The sequence below is a fragment of the Poecilia mexicana genome, unplaced genomic scaffold (assembly GCF_051168715.1).
Source record: "Poecilia mexicana isolate PSO_F unplaced genomic scaffold, ASM5116871v1 scaffold_22, whole genome shotgun sequence".
In the NCBI taxonomy this organism is placed as follows: Eukaryota; Metazoa; Chordata; class Actinopteri; order Cyprinodontiformes; family Poeciliidae; genus Poecilia; species Poecilia mexicana.
In genome coordinates, this window is record NW_028263391.1 from 3,170,614 (window position 1) to 3,188,552 (window position 17,939).

Below are 17,939 nucleotides of genomic sequence, written 5' to 3' on the forward strand. Positions count from 1 at the left end.
GAGCATGTTTTCACTTGTATTTTTGAGAATATTTCTGATGATCTTCAAGTCTTTTGAGATTGAAAAACCTCTATCAGAATCTAATCTGGACTCTAGCTGGGACATTCCAAAACAGTAATGTTGTTTTCAGTCAGAAGAAACATGCAGGTAAAAATAGGTTCAACTGTAAAATTGGGCTACAACGTTCAATTAGAAAAAAAAGTCTCACTACTTTCTTAGGCAAATTCGTCACTAATTCACCGTTCTCATTGTTATTTTCATTTGTATGGAATGGTCCGCTGTATACTTTCAAATCTTATATGTTTTAGTTGGCATGTTTTTGTTTCGTTTGATTATTATTGCTTACATTATTCGAAATTCGTGCCAATTTGAGCTAAAATTTTAGAATTTCTGTTACCACTCTGACCCCTTCAAGGTCTACTCGTTCTTTTTGTTTGGTGTCGCCATTCGCACAGTTTATTTCCTCATGTTATGTTTCTAGGAGAAGATTCCCGCCGTTTCTGTCTAGCAGAATACCGCGGGCTTAACTGTCACTGATGGTCTCTTGTCCCAGGTCATCAATTTTCGACACTGAACACTTGCTCAACTAGTGGTTCTGGAATTCCCGACGGCACCTGAACGCCTAATCTTGCCAGGGGCGGGTAGGCGCAAACTGGGCAGCATGGCGGACGATGGATTCAGTTGGAGCGGACTAGTTGGCACAAACGGCGGGCAGGGGGCGGCGGACTGGTTAGACACGCTCGGCTTGGGCGGAATGTTGCTGAATATCAGCATTTTGGTTCTGGTAGTGGCGGTTTGTGTAGTAGTGTACCGGCGGTGGGGCAGACGGCTCGTATCCGACGGGGCCGAGGACGGCGAGGCCCCGATGCTTACCAAGATGAGGAGACGGGACTTCACTTTGGAGCAGCTGCAGGAGTACGACGGTGTCCAGAATCCCCGCATCCTCATGGCCGTGAACATGAAAGTTTTTGACGTGACCAGCGGCAGAAAGTTTTACGGAAAAGGTGAAGGGATTGCGGACATTGGCTCTAAAACAGCGGAATTGGTTGACACGTTGCCGCCTGTAGTGAGGCTTTCTGGACCAAAAATTGGGCGCAAACCGCTCTAGCTTAGCTCCTTGGCTTTGTGTGTTTTGAATGGGATCATAGCCGTTAGCTTGGTAGCGTAGCTTTTGAGTTCGTGACTTGTAACAATAACAACTCCCCCCAAGTTTGCATGTACTGTCAGTTAAGCTGTGACATTTTACAGTGGCAGTTATATGTTAGGACCTGAATGTTAGTAGTAATAATTTATCATGCTAATGTTAGCCAGCTAGCCTGTTGACATGCTTGTAGATACGGTGCAGCTAGGCTGTGTAGTAAGTCTCCCCGCTTGGTATAGTGACTAAAACTATACATAGTGAACATGAATGTTTATCAGACCGGATGAGGGGTAGATTTATGTAGGAAAGGTTGAATTTAGCTCCTCTGTACAAAGTGAAGTAAAAATGTGATTTGGTTGGTTGTTACTGCTAAAGAGGCCAGTTTGTTGTGCTACACATCAGTTCAGTTTACATTCAGATTACTCTGAAGTAGTAGTCCTGATTTGCAGGTTTAGAATCTCAATTTACCTGTAGGCTGCTCCGAAATCTTCATATTCATTCCATATGAAACGAGAGACAAGTTTTGATTTTTGAATCAAAACTTCCAAGAATGACAGGCCATAGAAAACAGTTTTTGATTTGTTTTTATTTTTTCCTGTTGTAAAAACTCAAAAGAGTGAAAGAAAAGGGTTGAAGTGTGTTGAAATAACCTTAAACAAAGTTTAGTTTGAAAACTAATACAAGTCAAAGCTGGACATAATTATTCTACAGTAGTGACAGACTGTAAAATGGACTTTTTGATTTCTGAAAGCTTTATTCAGTTTGTGGAAACAGGGCTGAATGTGATGAGTTTACAGTAATCTAGTTCAAGTTTAACCATTCAATGTGATTTAGATTTTGATCTACATCAGATCAATCATAGTACAAAGTCTTTAAATTCAGTAGCATATCCGTTTAGACAAGTGGCAAAATGAATACCGAGTACATTGTCATCTTGTCGGGTCTGTATTGAACCGTCCAGATACGATTCTAGCAGTTTCTTATGTTAGTTTGCTTGTTAGTCCAGCAGACCTGAATAACTAAAGCACAGAAAAACTTAAAGGGCCAGAGCATCTCCCTGTGACAGTCAGGTGATGTTTGTGGAAGATGATAAAAGTTTCAGCAATGACTTGCAAGAAAAACATCTAATCACAAGCAATATGTATTTGCTACTTTTCAAATGGCAAGATTTCTCAGTTTACTTGCATACAAAAGTCCTGGTTTGAATGTTTGTTGTTGCAGCTTGTGCGTCTTTATCACAGCTCTCCTTTCAGAGCTGTGTTTACAGATGGGCTTTTCAGGGGTGTGGTGAGCCACTCCCACCTCCACCGATCTGGCTGCGGTGGGTGCAGGACTGGTTGGAGATTTGCCCTGCAGCTTTGAAACAGTCAGAAATTTAAAGTTGACCTCAAATTCTTCTCGGTAGTCATTGCAGTATGAGAAAAAAAAACAAAAAACTTTGATGTATATTCACAGAGTTCTCTGTAGCGCTGACAGGATTAACCCTTAAAGGTGTGCATCGGATTTTTTTTTTAAAGTGATGTTCTTTTATGAAGGTTTTGCATTTTCTTGATTATCAGTGTATAACATGGGCTAAAACACCACAGGGCAGATACTGTATGTTTATGTCAGAATTTGACATACTTGTCATATTCTGACATATTTAACAATTCTGCAATAAGCATTCACTTTAGTGGAAGTTTCTAAGTGAATATTCTTATTACATTGTTTTTATTAGTATACATTTCATCCACCCCTCAATTTGATTTTTATAGAATAATGGGAGTAAGAAGTGCTAATATTAGCTCGTTGTTAGCCTGCTGCTCTATACATACAGCTGTTTTAAAATATTGTGTAAAGTTGAATTTTTTTAGCTTTACATTATGTTATAATGTCATTTCTTAATCAAAAACATACCTGGAGTGTTGCTTTGATTCTTTCATTTATGTTTGAGAAATCCTTTAATTTCCATGGCAACCATTCAGCGTGCAAAACACCTGGTTGGACCTAGCTCCACCTTAAAGACACAGCTCCTCCTCAGAGCTGCAGTTCCCACGCTTCAGAGCTTCAGCCTCACAGAGCAGCCCTCCCCCTCTCAGCTCCTTCAGACTAGCCAGCAGCAATTAGCAAACACCTGGTGGACCTACACATCTGTTGAGCTCATTATATGAACTACTTCTCAGTGCAACCCTGGTAGAAACATTGTTAAAGGGTTAATAGAGGAGCCATGTTGTGATGACTTTTTGAAGGTGGATTTTCAGAAAGAGCAAGAGTTTCTTAAAGAGACAGATATGATAATATGACCAGAAATTTATAAAGATCACACACATTTATTTTGAATTTATGGCTGAATTGTTCTGCCTCTTTTTCTAAGTTAACTTCTCCTTTTGGCATCTGAAAAGGTGAACAGTTTTCAGTGCTATTCAACCACTACATGTGGTATAATAAAATTAAGTCTGTTGTAGCAACATAGGTAAGATTTTAGTGGGAAATGTTTTTTTTCTTTTTTTTTTTCTTTTTTTTTTGCAAAATCTGTGATTAGGTCTGTTACAATAATAAATAATAAATCGGTAATTATTGTAATATATGGTAATGTTGTTTTGAGGCCATTTTCAAGTAATATATCAATAACGCCATAATAATGCGAGTCTGACTTCTCAAAGACTGATAAATGTTAATTTTGTAAAGAACACTGCACTCTGGGACTGGAAGATAAATATCCAAAATAAAACTCGACAAAAAAGAAACAAAAACTACTTGGAAACAAAACCATGAATAAAATATATTAGTCTTTGTGAGCAAAATTGCCCTTCAAAAAATATGAATCATCAGAATGGAAATCGAGCTCATTGTAACTTATCATGCTTTTCTTTTTTTTGGCAGCAGCATTAGCATTAGCATTTCTTCCTGAAATTGTCCATTTTAACTTATTAAATAATAAGCATGCAGTGTTCTTCACAATGGCCGTTGTGTTTCGGTTCCTGCAGACGGCCCTTATGGTATCTTCGCCGGCCGAGATGCTTCGAGGGGCCTGGCCACCTTCTGCTCAGAGAAGGACGCCCTGAGGGATGAGTACGACGACCTGTCAGACCTCACCGCCGTACAGATGGAGAGCGTGAGGGAGTGGGAGATGCAGTTCCGGGGTACGTTCACGTGGACGTTGAGGAAGTTTTAGATTGGTGACCCGAGCAATGGGTAGAAATATCTCCTTCTCAACAACGTCCATTTTGTTCAGAGTCCAAACGTCTCCTGATTTCCACTGCATAAGCCTGAAAGGGTTTGAAACAGAAACCTTTATATCTGTTTTGTGTGTCACTTATTTATTGTAATAAATAATACATTTTCTATCTGTTGCGGATAGAAAAAATAAGGTACATTTCTGCCCAAAAAAATTTGCTGGAAAAAAAAAAAGCAAATTTCTGAGTTTGAAAAAGTTCAAAATTTGCTAGAAAAAAAACTCAGATATGTTCAGAGTTTGACAAGTGGAAAATGTAAAACTTTTGAAACACAGAAAATTTCCAAAAGTCTAAACTGTTTGACTTTTCAAACTGAGACATGTTTTTCTGTGAAATGTTACAGTTTTTTGTTTTTAAAAACTATTGAGATAAATCTAGACATTTCTTAATTTTTCCAAACAAATTTTCAAGTTTTTCTAGAAATTTACTTACTAAGTACTTAAAATAAAGATAGTTCTTCTTTTTTTTTTTTTTTTAATGTACAATAGCCCTAATGTCCATCAGTCATGAGCCACAGACTACAGTTCACTGAAATGTGTTTAACCACTAGACACCTGGATTCTCACATTTCCTCAATTTTGAATGTGAGGTATTAGTGGCTAATTTTAGACTGAAGCCTTTAGTAGTAATGTGAGGTTGGTGTGTGTTTAAATGACAGGTGTGTGGTTGCAGTTTAAAACCAACTCAAGCAGCAACAGGTTGGCGTCATCACAGAATAATGTTGAGCAGGGAGACGTTTGAACTTTTTAAGTTGCTGCTTCGACATCCCGTTGAGAGTCAAGCAAGCTTTTATTTATTTAGGAAGAAGTGAAAACTAAACTTGGCTCCTTTGGTTGAAAATATTCAACCCAATCGTTTGACTTCCTAAACATTTGCCTTGAAAAAGCTCCAGTGGCGTTCAGTCGGTAATCGTCTCTGCTGGTGCTTTCAGAAAAATACGACTACGTCGGGAGGTTGCTGAAGCCTGGAGAGGAGCCGTCGGAGTACACGGACGAGGAGGACATCAAGGACCACCTGAAGCACGACTGAGCAGTCCCCATCCCACGTACCAAAGCCAGAAGCCCCCAAACAGCTGTAACTGACCGCCCTGGACCACCAGACCCCCTCCACGCATTGTCCCGGCCCCCGTCCATCCACCGGTCACTGCTCTCTCTAGTCCCTGTCTGTGTACTGAAACTCTGAATCCGTCTGGTGCTGCAGCTGTTTTGGAAGGGGAAGGAGTAAAGTCTCGACAACCAGACCTCCTCTCTCTCTCTCTTTCTCTCTCTCATTCTCTCTCTCACCCGCGTCATCCTACGAAGATGAGCGCCAACAGAAAGCCTTTGAGGAGCTTTTGCTTTATTCTTCGTGTTTTTTTTTTGTTTTGTTTTTTTAAATTAGACAGCTGAGACGTCTCTGGGGGGCCGTTAGACGTTAGTCCAAAACCGGCTCGTTTGGAGGTTAGTCGGGAATTGTCTGGTCTGGGATAATCAGTGGAGCGGGGCGGGGGGAGGAAACGCCTCTCTCTCTATCTTTTAATCTTTGGTTCAGCCACATAGCAAACGAAACCGCTTCAGCTTTGAGAGAAGCTCATCAATCAATCACACAACTCAATTTCTGTTCAGACCATCTTCCTGCCTGGATGAGAGGGCAGATCTGTGGCCTAACCAAGAGCAGTCTGGCAGGCTTTGCGTTTATCTGTTGTGTTTGTAGTGTATGCACTACTAGTTTTCTTCGTTTGTCACCATGTGATTGTATTTGTTAAGTAGCATATAGAGGGGACAGTGTTCCAGCAGCATTATTGTTTTGTTTTTCTTTTCATATTTCATTGCAGGGGCGGGGGTCAAAGGTCTTCGCTACACGAAGCTTGTTTTAAATCTCATCAGATGGACTAAATCACTGATTTGGGAGGGGGGCTAAAGGGAAAGTGATAAGGCAGTCCTAATCAATTGACAAATTGTTTACATGCCTCACAAGCCAGCTGCAAGTCTGTAGATTTCCCCTGAAAATGGTCCAAGTATTAATCGTGCCTTATTTTGTTTGTTGCGTCAGCGCCGACGGGTCTAACAGAAGGTAAGCGGAAGGATGGAGGTGTCCGTTTTTTTTCCCCCTAGACTCAGTCCAACCCCCCCTCAGACATTAAAGGCATTTGTTGCGTCAGTCGTCCGTGCAGAGACTGTAATATTTCCCCACTTCTCAAACTTTGTACATAGACCCAATAAATTACTCAGTGTTACTGCCATATTTATGTAGTGGATGAACTCCATATACATATGCTATGTCGTATTGGCCAAAACCCCCCCATTTACTTTTTTTTTTTTTTTTTTTTTTCTGTAGTTCATTTTGAATATGGGTGAATTTTTTTCCAAAAATAAATCAAGTGATTCTAAAGGTGTTGCAAAAATGCTGCAGGATTGGACCGGGAGCTGTTCTTGCGAGTTTTGTTCGTAGACATTGCTTATCCTGTAAATATATCGTATCGTTTATTAAAAGCATGTGCAACATCAAAGTCAGCTATGCCGAGGTTTCACCACATGTATTTAAATGTCAGGCGCGCGTGTGTGTGTGTGTGTGTGTGTGTGTGTGTGTGTGTGTGTGTGTGTGTGTGTGTGTGTGTGTGTGTGTGTGTTCGTGTGAAAGAAGCAGGAAGCGATTTGTTCATGCATAATAAATCAATTTGGTTAATAATGGAAAATTTTTGCTCCTTATTTGCTTTGTAAGAGGGTTACTTGGGGAGGATGTGTCCGCGTCCTTAAAAGGTTTTAAATTCAGTAGGGGAAAGAAAAAAAAGTAAGTTAGCCTTAAATGCGTTAATCACAGCCTCACACGTCTTAACTTTTATTTTGTGTTGAATATTCTATGTAGTTAATTTTTCTCGCAGGGCATTTCTGTCAGGTGAAGGTTTGGGTTGCGTGCATCTTCAATGCGTTATGTGACTCAAGGTGCTAACTAGCTCCTTTGCTTGCTAGCTAGCGTTTTTGCATCTATTGTGGGTAAATATTTTTATCACCAGTTGTCTGGACAACGTTGCTATTTGTTCATTTCTGCTGCCAACCCATATGATGCTACTTTCATTCTGTGGCAAAACACCTGGCATTGCTATTTTATAAAATATAGCATTTTCTTTTGTACTTTTCTGCATGATACAGGTCTGAAATTTGATTTATAATGGCTTAAATTAATTTTAAACCACCTACAGAAACCCTTTTAGGGATGAAAATATTTTAGCGGCCGTACCATCTGGTGTACACTCAGTAGATAAACTTTGTAGATGATGTCATATGTTTTAGGATAAATTTTAAAAGATAAATTTGAAATAAAAACGGAAAGGGAAATAAAGATGGTTTAAATTACCTTGGTTAAAATGACAATATTCAGGTCAATAATGAATTACTTGTTCAATAATTTTGAAGAATGATTAGGGGCAGGGCTCCAGTTAATGTTCTCTTTAAAGTAACACTGTTTTATTTCTATTTTTAGGTTTTAAAATAAAGAAAAAGGTAAAAACCTTTGCAAAAAGAGGACGAAAATATTTTATTCTATGGGAAGAATTTGAAGATGCATGCACAGAATATAGCCAAGGGAAAAAAATCCACTAGTTTTCAATGGAATGACGAGAAAAAAACAAATCTAAATAAATACATTCTGCATCTCTTTTTTTCTCTTACTACCCTTCTGTCTCTCAAGCTACTGTTGAATGAAGGCTACTAGTGTCATAAAAATGATTTTTTTTTTTTTTTTCTTAGAGTTGGGAGTCACTGGTGGGGCTGGATCAGACAAAGTATTCCCAGCACAAAAAAAAACTGTGAAAAAATATTTAATAAATGTGATTATTTTTTACCCTAAAATAAAAAAAGCTGATTAAACAATCAATTATTCATAATGGGAAGCACTGATGAACCTTTGACCTCATTTCCAGTAAACCAGTGGGTGGTAGAGCTGGACAGGTTGCTGATTATTCAGGCAGAAAGACTAATAATGCAAAAAATATTCATCATGTCTGAGGCTCAACTGAGAGGTTCCAAAAGAAATTTTTAAAAAAAATGCATGTTGCTTTAGTTGCATCAGTATGTATTAGTATATCTGAAAAAAATTTATATTTGTAAAAGTGCAATATTTCTTGCCAGTCATCTTAGAAAGCATCACAGAGTTTTATTCTTTATTTTGATGATCATGGCTTACAGATAATGAAAGCCCTAAATTCAGAGTCAAAAAATTAGAATACAGAAGTCATCAATGGAAAGTCACAGTGTGACACCATAATTAGAAAATTAACTCAAAACCTGCAAAGGTTTCCTGACCCTTTAAACGGTCTCTCACTACGGGTCAGTCGGCTACATGATCAAGAGGAAGACTGCAGATTGGATGGATTTCATTGACATCTTTCACAAGGAGGGGGAGCTGCAAAAGGTCACTGCTGATGAAGCTGGTTCACAGAGTTCTGCATCCAAGCATATTAACAGAAAATTGAGTGGAAAGAAGATGTGTGATTGGAAAAGGTACACCAGCACCTGGTCTAATGTGATATTTTAGTTCCCTGACACACAGAACTTGAGGTTTTCTTGTACCCACAAGCCATTATTGTTAAAATTGCATTGCAAAAAAAAAAAATGGCTTCTTGTCTAGAGCGACATGCTTAAAATGTAGCTCTTAGATTAAATTAGGAAACAAACTAAATTCATACGTTTCTAATAATAATAGTAGTATATCAAGACAGTTGTTATACTGACTATAGGTTAATGACACCTGATATTTTCTATTTGACTTGTCTTTTTTTATTGCAAATACAGGAGACAAGTTCATTTGTCTAGTAAACATTTAATTTAAATACACGAATAAAGCTAAATGAGCTGGGTAACATTACAATTCATACGCTACTAAAAAAACAAAAACTTTTATGAAGTTCTGCTCAGATAAAGTGGGGCATGTAGATTAAGTTGTATTCTCCACATTTGAGTGTAGAAACTATGAAGTGATCAAAGTATTTTAATGTGTAAATAATATCAGCAGCATGTAAATAATATGACAAAGACTATCAGGATATTACCAGTTCTAACTTTTTAATAATTTCTGTCACATATCACAGTGGCTGCCTGCAAAAATATTGACGATTCTTATTATGGCCATATTCAGTTCTATTGTTGCCAATTAGATTGTTGGAGAAACTAACCTGCAGAGTGTTGAACATTAGTAAACATCGGTATATGATGTTTAAGGTAGCCAGCATTTCAAGTCAAGGTGTCTGTCCTTTCTTTCCACTTGAGCACCTTCAAGATAGCCTTGCTATTAATTAGTAACATAAGACGCTAACTTCTGTTTCCGTTTAGCTGCTTAGGATGGCAAATTTGGTTTTCAGCAGAATAAATTACATCTATAAGGATTTAAATTCTTCAAAAGCTAAACTACAACATAGGAAAGCCAGATCATGATAGTTATGATCCTGTTATGTGAAGTAACTTGCGCCACAATAAACAGCCATTAACTGGAAGACGTGTTGCTTGGTCTCCTATTCTGAATGTTTCACAAATTGGAAATATATGTAAGTCTATTTGTTTTAGTCTCAGTTATCCATCATTAAACATTTAATATTAATTGGAAAGTTATATTAGTTATTTAGCTATTGCATTTGGGCTGCTTCTCAACAACGGTTTTACAACCTATTAGGAATGCACCAATATGAAAATTTGGACAGATAACCGATATTTGCCAATGCCATACAGATTACATATGTTTTTTTACACTGTCTAACAGCTCTGTTCCTAACAGTAAAATTATTGCTCAAAAACAAAAGGAGATAAAGATAAAAGATGCAGAGATGTTTGGCTTGCTCTACAGACCAAGAGTTCTCCGCAGACAACAGGAGCGAGTGGAGCGCCGATTATCCATCATTCTACTCCAACCGCATCGTGGGTCTTTTAGGCGAAATCGTCGCCATCTGGTTGCCATGGTACTTTCAACAGAGCCAGAAGCAAAAGATGATTTTCCTGCACAAGTTGAGCCAAATTCTGAATAATCTCAACGACAGAATCTTTCTAAACTTTCACCTAATCCTACAACTCGTAGAGGAGGATTGTGAAACCAAATAGATTGAATTTGTAACTAAAGAAATGAAAATAATAAGTGTGAGTATAATACTCAAAGTTTAAGGAAAATATTAAATATTCACACTTCTATTGTCAATGGTTTTTTTTTCTAATTAGAAAAAAAGACTGTAGAAAAAGACTGTATTTATTATCATACTGGGAAAAAAAGAGAAGATTACTAGGTGTTTCCAAAAATTGTTTCTGACTTTTTAAAAGCATCAGCAACATTTTTATTTTTTGTCAGGGTAGATGGTATATTTCTAGAAATTGTGAATATTCAATGTTTTTATCTGTTTGCAGTTTAAATTTGAATTTATTTGTGTGTAAATATGGTTAATTTTTTTTTTTTTGGCTCTTTGGGGATTCCATACACTGATTCGTCCTTTCTCAACAAAAAAAGTAGTTCTGAGAGGTCATAGCTTAATCACCAACCACAGCTCCACAGCGCCCTCCCCTCTGCTCCGGTTAAACCCGGCACTGCACTGACTATGGGAGTCCGTGTTCGACTTCTAACCAAAGCACGTCGACCATCACCGCTTTATAAAGCCAACGCGGCTTTCTGGGTAACTTTCAGCAGGCTCCGGAGCAGGAATGACTCTCCTCCATCTCTAATTATTTACTCGCCACCTGTTTCCTCCCGGCTGCTGCACCAGCTCCGACATCTTGCCCGTTTTCAGCCAAACTACGGGACTTGATTATTATTCTATGATAACAGCGGCTACAATTTTCCCCTCAAAATAACGTCAGCTTGGGAAATTTCTTTTGGTAAGTGATAAATAATAATGATTAGTGTGGTTTGTTTTGTGCATATGTGTGTGTGTGTGTGTGTGTGTGTGTGTGTGTGTGTGTGTGTGTGTGTGTGTGTGTGTGTGTGTGTGTGTGTGTGTTGTTTTTTTTTTTGTTTCTCCTGCTTCCCCCCGGGTAGACAGACAGTCTTTGTGTGTCTCTCCTTCATTAGGGCAGCAATGGCAGAACATCTCTCTCAGAGTGAACTGGACTACCCATTCAAACTTCTGGAGTATTTCAACGGCTTCAGGGTGTCAAAGGTAAAATCACAGCGTGATGGGTAAACACGTCACCGTTCGATGTGCTGCAATCAGAGCACTCAGACATTTTCAGACACTTTATTTACAATGCATGATGTTTTACGTTTTTATTCCACTGGGCAAATATTAACATAAAGAACCTTAAAGTTAAATTAAAATAGATCATGCATAGACCACCTGAGGCTGGTAAAGGTTCCAGCATCTTCAGAGAAACATTCTGTAAGACTGGACTAAACAGCCATTCACTGAGGAAGAAATCATAAAAACTTAAAAAATAAAAATAAAAAACATTGGAGAGAAAAAAAGGGAAACATTAGCCAGGATCAGTGGCAGTTTCTGGTACAGGCGACATGGGCAACTGCCCAGGGCAGCATCTGGGCTGGAGGGGGGGGAGCTGCATCCTTTTTGGAGGGATGCTGTAACTTCCTCTGGATAGGATGTTAAAGTTTGTGCGCAATTGAGTCTACTGACTGATCAATTACCCTAACCACTACCAGATTAGTTATAAACAGACTTAAGGTCAACAAAGTCAACAGGTTGTAGTGTCCAGCTCAATCGTTTGACCTCAGTCTAATAGAAGACTTGTGGTTAGAGCTAAAAAGGTGCGTTTAGTTTAGTTTATTTAGGGTCCGTTTAGGATTTAGCTGCAGGAATGCTGCCGCTGTTCTTACACAGTGTTTAGAAGTTCAACAGGGAAAAGAATGGCAACAATAAAAAATGACAACATGGCAGAATATATGTAATTTTAGGCTAAACTATAGTGTCATTTAATCAGTTCACAACCAGGAACTTGCATTGTTTACAGATTACTAAAGTCATTGTTTTATCTGTAGTTTCACATCATTACTATAGTTATATATAATACCAGTTGGCTTTAAATTCCAGAGTTGCGCACCATGGAACAGTTCTTTTTTGTGCGAGTTCTAACTTTTTGGCAAAATGCATCCCATTTTTGTAGCATGCTTCGTCAAATGTCAATGTGTCTTTCGGCTAAACAATACAGGGTTTCCCCCAGAACACTTGCTACGCCTAGTGGTAGGGGGCGCTGTTGGGCAGCCCACCATGTTTTTGTGTTAAAAAAAATGTAAAAAGTGACAATAATTTGGAGGAAATATTATGTAGAAATGACAGCATGTGAGGCTAACGGGCAGGCGCAGGGACGGCGCAATTGGTGCACCCCCCACCCTGAGCACCCAGTTCACTCATTCAGCTACAAACCTAGCTTAATTCGTCCTTACTGTCACTGTTATTGATGTATAAAAAAAAACTCTGTTTAAAATAAACAAACAACACTTAGCCTGGTGGGGTGTGGGGGGAAGTAAAGCCTGGTTACCCTCCAGGCTGATAACACACAAACAGAAACTCTGATTTATATTTAGAAATAATATCGCAGATATTCTTTTATAAACAATATTTCTGAAAAACACAAGTAGTGAGTATTTTTAATCCATCTTTAATGGAAAGTCATCGGTTATTTTTCCCACAACGTTGCTGAACCTCTACCCATTTCAGTAATGATATTGCTGATTTGTTTAAACCATAGTGTCTCATCTGTGGCACTGCCTAGGAGTTTTACTTTTATTGGATGATTTTTTTTTTTTATCTGATACTTTTGATCTACTTTGCTGTGTGACTCAGTTCCACCAGGTCTGGAAACTACTGTTTAGAAAAAGATGAACAAAGACTGAATCTGAAGGATGCTATAAATAGAAATCTAAGAATAAATCCCTCATCACTTTTTCGGTATCGAGTGTTTTCGGTAACCGTAACTGGCTGAGAGGAAAGGTAAATACTTGGTTGTATTCCTGAACATGAAGCAACAAAAAGGTGATGTGAACTCTACGTCTGTGACCTCAGATGATATTCTCAGCCTGTGAGCTCGGCGTCTTCGACCTCCTGCTGAAGTCCCAGGACGCCCTGAGTGCTCAACACGTGGCGCAGGAACTGGGCACCAGCATGGACGGGATGGAGCGGCTGCTGGACGCCCTGGTGGGCATCGAGATCCTGGAGGTGGAGATGGCCCAAGGGACGGGTGAGGAACGGGAAGACCTCCAATAACCGACAACTTAATTTTAATGTCACTATTATTATATTTAAAATAGACAAAGTCATTTGCGTAATCGTTTCAAAGTCACTGATAATAATTTGATGCCGATATTTAAAACATGATATATTTTTTTTATTATAATAAGTAATATTATAACTTTATTCTGGTAATATTATGTCCTCATTTTCATTTTATTATAACTTTATTCTGGTTAATACAATGTTTCTTATTTCTTCTAATATTATGGTTTCATTCTCAAAGTGAAAAACAAAATTTTAGCCTGCTGTAAACATGCTGAGCTTTAGCTTGACTCTCCGTCTGAGTTTGGTTCTGTTCAGCAGCAGGTCTGGAACTTTCTGTGTGACTTTGTGTGTTAACCCAGCTCTGTACAGCAGCACAGACGTAGCTAACCTTTACCTGGCCAAAGGCAGCGCCAAATCTCTTCACGATATGATCATCTACCGCTCCCAGACCGTCTACCCGCTGTGGAACAACCTGGTGGACGCCATCAGGTCAGTGGGCCGCTGCTGCGTCACATAAGCATCTGTGAGAGCAGGAGAAGGGAAAACCAGGCAAAAGAATTCCTGTCACATGCAGTTTCACGCATTTTGTCTTGGCTCAGCCACAAACTTTATTCTGTTTTATTGGGATGTTAGATAAATTAAATGAAAGGAAATCTACAAATAAAAATCTGAAAAGTGTTGCGCATGATACATTAAAAAGAGCTCGATCATTTCCATTCTCATGATAAGAGTAATTTTCTTTACAGAGACATCATAATCCATTGTAATTATAGATTTGTTTGTGTGTGTTTTATATTTATTTTATTTATTGGTTTTATTGATTTTCTTTTCTTTTTTTTTTGCTGTTCGTTATTTTGGATGTTTAAAATATATTCCAGCTCCAGTGCTAAGTGGTGTTTTTTTTAAATTATTACAAAACTTTAATTTTTTGCTCTTTGAAAGGGCGACGTTACAATACTATGGCATTATCAAAATATTACTTGAAAGTGGTCTCAAATTAACAATATTATTGCTTATCGTAATAATTGAAAGGAAAATATATTGTCTAGTAAAATTTGTTATCAGGACAAATTGGTTATTTAATAAAACAGAAATCTAGGGCAACTGATTTCATGGATAACATGATAAAACAGAATCAAAAACCAAAAACACTCATGTATACAATAACCTCCTTAACAGCTAATCTATTTTATAAATTTGTATCCAATGTTTAATGCTAAATCTACTTGACAATACATTTTACTTAGTTGCAAAAAGCAAATTGAATAGAGCCCATACTTGTTGACTCCTGACCCCCACTGGGTTCCAAACCTTTATTTTGGGAAGAATTGGGTTTAAATTAAAGCATGTGGTTGTAGACTGACAAAATGTGAAAAAGTTCATGGGGTGTGAATACTTTTGCGAGCCAGGGAGAATGAAACGCATTCAAGCTTCATGTTCTGCAGGGAGGGGAGGAACCAGTACGAAAAGACCTTTGGTCTTCCATCTGGCCACTTTTTCCAAGCTATTTACAGGTTGGTGCTCATCTGATTGCTTAAAATGCTTCACTGGTTTACCAGGTACCAGTTTGTTGGTAACTATAGAATGACTCCCTCCCAGGTCTGAGGAGGAGATGCTGAAATTCATGGGGATCATGAGCTGTCACTGGGTTCTGGACGGACACGACGTTGTGACGGCGTTCGACCTCTCTCGCTTCCAGAAGGTTGTTGATCTGGGAGGTGAGGACCCATGGCCGTCCACTCTCACCGCCTGCTGCATTGTAGGTGGCTGTAAAAATCTGTGCTGTGTCTTCAAAAACTCCCAGGTTGCACTGGTGCTCTGGCCAATGAAATGGCGAGAGCGTATCCCGCCTCGTCCGTCACCGTGTTTGACCTGCCGCAGGTGGTGGAAGCGGCTCAGAAACATTTCAAACAGGAGGACAGTGGCGTTACATTTCAATCAGGTAAAGCAGATTATTGATCATTATTGACCCTTTAACACTCTCTGGGTTGAAGTGTTCAATTTTATTTTTATTTTTTTATCTACTATATATATATTTTTTTTAACATAGCATATAATATCTCAACATAAGCAATGCATTTAAATAAAAGTTTCCTGAGACATGAATAGGAATGTGTGGTAGACAAAAACATCTTGGAAGCCAAATATTTAAAATAGTACTTTATAAAATGGATTTTGAAATTGAGAAAGACAGCTAAAGTGAACCCCACACTAATCCAAAAACCAGTTTAGAAAATTCTAGATCCACCCTAGCTAGCTAGTTGAAAGTTAGCTAACTAGCTAGAATGGATTGTCCATCCTAAGCTAAACAAAACTTAGCTAGCTAACTTGTGCTTATTTTAATGGCAAATATATGCTTTACTGTACTGCTGTGTCATAGCACAAGAAAACCGTCAAGACTAAATAAACCTTAATAATTGTATTACAGAAACTCAACTTATTACTCTTACCTGGGGAAGCTGAGAATATTCTAGAAGATGTGGTCTCCATCTTCTTCCCTTCTTTTTCTCTTTTTTTCTTAAGGCTGTAAAAAAACACCTAAGTGACACAAACTAGCAGAAAATATGTGAAAAAAATATGCAACACATACAATATGTTACAATGTTAACATGTTCTGGATGGTTTTTATAGTATGTCCAGTCAGAAATATTTGGTGACAAAATACATTTTGTGTAACTGTACAAGACATACTAAAGAAGGAAGAAAAGAGAAAAGCAGAACTAATAATCTGCTTTGATTTGTTCCCTTCTCTGCATGCAGGAGATTTCTTCAGCGATGAAATTCCTGGTGCAGACTTGTATGTGTTGGCCAGAGTCATTCATGACTGGCCTGAAGAGAAGTGCCTGGCGCTGCTGAAGAAGATCTATGAGACTTGTAAGCCGGGTGAGTTCCCCCGTAACTAAGGGCATCCCCATACATTGGCTGGCCGATAAATCGTCTCTGATTTTCTTAATTTTGGGAGATCGGTCAATATTTAACACTGCTGCACATGTGTGGGTAACAATGTTGCCAATTTAGAGACTTTAGTGCTATATTTTGCAACTTCTGAGTTAAAAAAAAAAAGTATATCTGCTTGAATCGGAGTCGGCAGATGAGGGCTTTAAAATATCGATGGTCGGCCAGAAAACTACAATCGGTTCACAGTACCAATAACACGAGTTACATAAGTCTGGTGTCATTTAAATAGAACAGTTGTGATCAACTCAGTGCGTTTTGTTGTCCTCCCACCAGGTGGGGGCGTCCTGCTGGTGGAGGCGCTGCTGTTTGAAAACAGACGAGGGCCCATTATGGCGCAGATCTTCTCCCTCAACATGCTGGTGCAGACGCAGGGCAGGGAGCGCACCCCGTCCGAATACACTCACATGCTCAACAAGTCGGGCTTCTGCAACGTCCAAGTCTGCCGGACCGGGAAGTCCTACGATGCCATCTTGGCCGTCAGATGAGCACGAAAGCACTCCGCGTGTCCCGACAGGGAAATGATGAGAGCACTGATTTAAAATCTTGATTTAAAATAATGAGATGTTTTGTTGGGGGTTAGGAGACACAAACGTAAAACTTGAACCTTTGTCAAAAGAAATCTTGTTCACTCAGCTCTTGGATTTGGGTCATAGTTCAACCTTCTCACATTCTGTGATCCACTTCCTGTTCACTGTGATGCTGCCTGGCTCCTTCTTAATCTGCACATTAATCAAGTTCCTCATATAGTCGATTGTTTGTTCAGAAAATAATTTCCGATTATTCATCACTGTGACACTGTTTACCAGCCTCTTGGTGGTGCATTTCTGGTTCTACTCAGCTGTTTGGTCCCTTTATCCTGGTGCTGCTTTGTAAAATGTGGTGCAAATCCTTAAATGACTGAACAAACTTACCTACGTTTAAAGACTGTCTACAGTGGCTCGGCTTCAAAATAGCTGCAGATGGGTGTTCATGTTGAATAGAAGGTTATAAAACATTTCAGGAGTGGAGATGAATTCAGTTTGTGTATCAGTGGTTCGAGTCTGCATTAGAAAAATCAACAGATGGGTCACAAATATTGTCCGTTCTACATCAGCATATTGTACTCCAAAACTGTTTCTGTCCTGCAGTTGCTCCTCTAGAAATGAAAGAAAGCTGTGATATACATTGTAAATTTCCCTTTATAATTTTGGTTTAATTAAAAAGAAAAGTGTTAACAATCCTGTGGTGACTGTCTCTATGTATTCTGTCTTAGTTTTCTATATTATGGTACTCAAAAACATTGTTTTATTTTCAATTTCTTCATAGTTTAGTAATTTATATGCTTATAATTTTGTCTAATTATTTGAATCAGTAATGGATCTCATTTCACAGTTTATAGCTGTCGTATGAAGTTTCTGTTGTGAACTTAGTAAATTATTGCCTGTTTTGCCAGTTCATCTTTAACAAT

At 38.6% G+C, this 17,939-nt stretch overlaps 2 protein-coding genes across 3 annotated transcripts; both read left to right on the forward strand.

The window, feature by feature from the left end:
• The first annotated feature begins 620 nt into the window (after positions 1 to 620).
• Positions 621 to 7,030, forward strand: pgrmc2 (progesterone receptor membrane component 2). The gene is made up of 3 exons (XM_014995057.2): positions 621 to 1,004; positions 4,108 to 4,263; positions 5,288 to 7,030. Exons 1-3 carry the CDS (start codon positions 662 to 664, stop codon positions 5,383 to 5,385), a joined length of 597 nt encoding a protein of 198 aa, XP_014850543.1. The 5' UTR covers positions 621 to 661; the 3' UTR covers positions 5,386 to 7,030.
• Positions 7,031 to 10,607: 3,577 nt separating this feature from the next.
• asmt2 (acetylserotonin O-methyltransferase 2) lies at positions 10,608 to 17,709 on the forward strand. Of its 2 annotated transcripts, XM_014995056.2 has the most exons (9): positions 10,608 to 11,183; positions 11,377 to 11,464; positions 13,322 to 13,496; positions 13,894 to 14,023; positions 14,980 to 15,048; positions 15,134 to 15,252; positions 15,339 to 15,476; positions 16,295 to 16,417; positions 16,766 to 17,709. In XM_014995056.2, the coding sequence occupies exons 2-9, from the start codon at positions 11,384 to 11,386 to the stop codon at positions 16,975 to 16,977; spliced, it is 1,047 nt and encodes a 348-aa protein (XP_014850542.2). In that variant the 5' UTR covers positions 10,608 to 11,183; positions 11,377 to 11,383; the 3' UTR covers positions 16,978 to 17,709. The 2 variants fall into 2 exon arrangements, with proteins under 2 accessions (XP_014850542.2, XP_087858815.1); XM_088002689.1 differs by lacking the exon at positions 10,608 to 11,183 and having other exon boundaries at positions 11,222 to 11,464.
• The last annotated feature ends 230 nt before the right edge of the window (positions 17,710 to 17,939 follow it).

Excerpts from the sequence above, each read along its gene's own strand:
- asmt2 (XM_088002689.1), top strand. The coding sequence starts at position 11,228 with ATGTGTGTGTGTGTGTGTGTGTGTGTGTGTGTGTGTGTGTGTGTGTGT. Across the intron at positions 15,253-15,338 it reads GAAGGTTGTTGATCTGGGAG|GTTGCACTGGTGCTCTGGCC; the intron begins GTGAGGACCCAT and ends AAAAACTCCCAG. Across the intron at positions 15,477-16,294 it reads TGGCGTTACATTTCAATCAG|GAGATTTCTTCAGCGATGAA; the intron begins GTAAAGCAGATT and ends CTCTGCATGCAG.
- pgrmc2 (XM_014995057.2), top strand. The coding sequence starts at position 662 with ATGGCGGACGATGGATTCAGTTGGAGCGGACTAGTTGGCACAAACGGC. Across the intron at positions 1,005-4,107 it reads CAGAAAGTTTTACGGAAAAG|ACGGCCCTTATGGTATCTTC; the intron begins GTGAAGGGATTG and ends CGGTTCCTGCAG. Across the intron at positions 4,264-5,287 it reads GTGGGAGATGCAGTTCCGGG|AAAAATACGACTACGTCGGG; the intron begins GTACGTTCACGT and ends TGGTGCTTTCAG.